The sequence below is a fragment of the Gossypium hirsutum genome, chromosome D04 (genome assembly GCF_007990345.1).
Source record: "Gossypium hirsutum isolate 1008001.06 chromosome D04, Gossypium_hirsutum_v2.1, whole genome shotgun sequence".
Lineage (NCBI taxonomy): Eukaryota > Viridiplantae > Streptophyta > Magnoliopsida > Malvales > Malvaceae > Gossypium > Gossypium hirsutum.
The window spans coordinates 44,623,853-44,627,074 of record NC_053440.1 but is presented as its reverse complement, the minus strand read 5'-3'; the positions used below and the strand labels follow the sequence as shown (position 1 = coordinate 44,627,074).

At 31.5% G+C, this 3,222-nt stretch overlaps 1 protein-coding gene across 1 annotated transcript; it reads right to left on the bottom strand.

Annotated features, from left to right (window-relative positions):
- Window positions 1–1,016: 1,016 nt before the first annotated feature.
- LOC121216045 (cycloartenol synthase) lies at window positions 1,017–2,990 on the bottom strand. The gene is made up of 4 exons (XM_041091230.1): window positions 2,648–2,990; window positions 2,091–2,276; window positions 1,266–1,395; window positions 1,017–1,134 (listed from the first exon to the last, which is right to left on the bottom strand). The coding sequence occupies exons 1-4, from the start codon at window positions 2,717–2,719 to the stop codon at window positions 1,037–1,039; spliced, it is 486 nt and encodes a 161-aa protein (XP_040947164.1). The 5' UTR covers window positions 2,720–2,990; the 3' UTR covers window positions 1,017–1,036.
- Window positions 2,991–3,222: the final 232 nt, after the last annotated feature.

Here is a 3,222-nt window from a genome sequence, read left to right as displayed (position 1 = left end):
TTTTCAATTTACACTTAAACTTTTTAATTTTTTTAAAATTTTAAATTAATAAAGGTAAAATTATACTTTAGACTCTCTAAAATTATAAAAATTCAATTTAATACTTTAAAAATTATAAATATAGACTATAAAAAATTAAAATTTCATTTGACCCTCTAAAAAATTATTCTGGGTTCGCTTCTGCCTAAAATTTTGTTGTTTAGGGGAGAAAGTTTAGCTAGAAAAAGGTAAAAGCATATTTCATTCTTTATCAAATCATGAATATTTCTCACTTTCATTTCATGTTTTTAGTTGAGCCATTAAAATGGCCATTTGTGGTTGTTGTCATTAATGTGAACATTTATGATATTTATTGAAGAGAAAGAAGTGGCGAGAGGAACTACAAGCAAAGTGAGAGAAAAGCTTGTAGAGTGGAGAAGAGTAGATTCTTCCATTTAGGGTCCGTTTGATTGCCAGTAAAATGTTTTCTGTAAAATAATTTTTGAAAAATGTTTTACTTTTCTGTAAAATGATTTACTGGAGAATATTTTCTGGTGTTTGATTGAATATGTGTAAAATATTTTCTGCTGTTTAGCGGATTTCCTGAAAATATTTTCCGAAAAAATTGTTTTTACATATATTAATATATATTAATAAATTTTTATATTTTAAATTGTTTTTACATATATTGCAATGATTTATTTATAAATAAATAAATCAAATTAAATATATAATAATCAATTATTAAAATATAAAAGCATTGCAAACTACTTCCGAAATTTACTAATTAGTAGTGAATCAATTGTAGTGATCTCTTGATGAAATTCCGCTTAGCATAAAAGCAATTTTTTTGTTGTCTTACAAACAACACAGATAGCATCATTATCAAATTTCAGCCACTCTCAAGTATAACCAATTCCTTAGCCAACCAATATACATTGTAACACAAAGCTATCTCCTATAAAATTTATCCCAATGCAAACATTTACAGACATAAATATGTATATATGTATGCATTCAACAAATACATAACCATATGCATGCAATCAGCTATGTTCTAGGATAGAATTGTGGGTGTGATAGGACCTACAAACTTCTTCCCATACAAAAACGACATTGGAAGATGCACCATTCGACAATGACACCACATTCTTCCTACAGAATTATACAAAATTATTATCTAGAGTAGAATAATGTAGAACCTTTGGAACAGATATAAGACCTGTAAAAGGGAGACTATTTACTAACAAACTTTTAAAAGGAACCATGTTCGAGGATCCACTTACGTGCTTTCTCAATTGCCCTTTCTCCACCTTCAGCACCTTCACCAAGCAGCCTCAAGCTAACATAATTTAACACAGTACCAAACATGGTGCTTGGACCTTCAATGTGAAGACCCCAACCACCATCTCTATTCTGCAAGAAAACAAACAACTCTCAGAACAGAGTAATTTTCTTCATTTGTTTATATGGTAATGACAATGCCAACTGACATCGAATAGTTAGTAAAAGGCAGTTGACTTAAATGGGTTGGTTTTCCTTTCATCCAGATAGCACCATGCTTGCTTAGAACAAGCTCAACTGATGTGAGAAACATTCCAGAGAGATAGCAGACAATAATAACATAATTATGTCATAATTAGTTCATAACATAATATCTATTCAACAAGTGGATATCATAAAATCTTAAACACACACAGTGCACATTGCTTGCCTGATGATTGTATAGATATCTGCATATCTCATATTGATGCTCCTTTGATAGGACAGTATTCAAGGCTCCAGTAACATATAATGTAATAACTTGTTGCAGTTTATAAATAAAGCTTAAATTACATATCATCCAATTATTAGTTGTTGAGAGATGCAACAATGTCAAGGTAATCAGAAAGCTATTGAAATGTAATTATCAGGGGATCTCAGAGTTAAAAAGACAAACATAATGACAAAATAAAGGATTGGTTCTTCCACTACACGTACAAATGTGAAATGTCAAAAGATTTTGAGAAGCAGCAATTTAATTTCTTTGTAGATTAAGCCACGGAAAAGACATTAGTAATTTTCACATTAACAGACAGATCAGAATCAGATATAGCTTTGTTAAGCCTTACCAAACCAGGAAGTAGAAACATAAGGCCTCCATAATCTCCTGGCCAATGACCATCATCTGCTTGTATTGTTGAATAATAATCAAGGGCACTGTGCAATGTTGTCATTATAGCCTCTTCCTTGACATCTTCAAACTCTTCCAGTTTGGTTTGTGGTAAATTAGTGACAGATTGTTTCTCCTCCGCAAACTACATCTAGAAAGAACTATAATGACCTTCAAAATGCAAAATGGCTAAAACAAACAAAAATGGTTTAGACGGCGTGTCAAAAACAAGAAATCTTTTCTCCACTCCTTAACTGTTTCCATATAATCTGGATATGAAGTTTACCATAGCAGAAGAGAAAAGTTTTAAGCTTCTTCTTTTTCCTTTTTTGAAGTTTTTTGTCAAATCATGAAATCAATCATAGATGTAAAATTTCCCTGCAATGGAAAGACTAAAGAGAACTATATGGAAATCTCAACAGCAGAGAACCAATTCTTCCAAACTTGGAAAACAAATTACATGAACAACTAATTAACAAAAAACCCCCAAATCCCAATTTTAGCACCCAGATTAACCTGAATTCTCATGAGAAGATCAGAACTGTGTTTTTTGTGGAAACGGTTATCTCGAAAACTCTGACGAGCCATTTCCACCTTAGAAAGCTCTTTCGGGGTTCCTGATTCAGGGCAGAATTCCCAGACTTGATGAATGTCGGTGTCTGGTGTTAAGAATTGGTGTTGGCTGATGGCAAGAAGAAGATCAAGTGTCAAGGATAGGGGAAGGGGAAGGGGAAGGGAAAGGGAAAGGAAAATTTTCCTGAAAATGTCTTACCGAATTAGAAACGGTAAGACATTTTCCAAAATTAAAGGCTTCTTTTTCCCGTGTTTGTAATTGATTTTACGTGAGGAAAATATTTTCAGCCAAACAAACACTGGAAAAGGCTGAAAACCTTTTCCGAAAAATGTTTTACTACAATCAAACAGACCATTATTTTGATTATTTTGTTGGTAAATTCTTCGATAAATTTCAATAATTTCCTAGTTAAATAATAATATGCTCTTAATTAAATAAATGTATATTAACATTATTTTACGTTAACAAATGCCATGAGTAAAATTAATATTAAAAGAAATTTGAGTTAGGGTGGTTT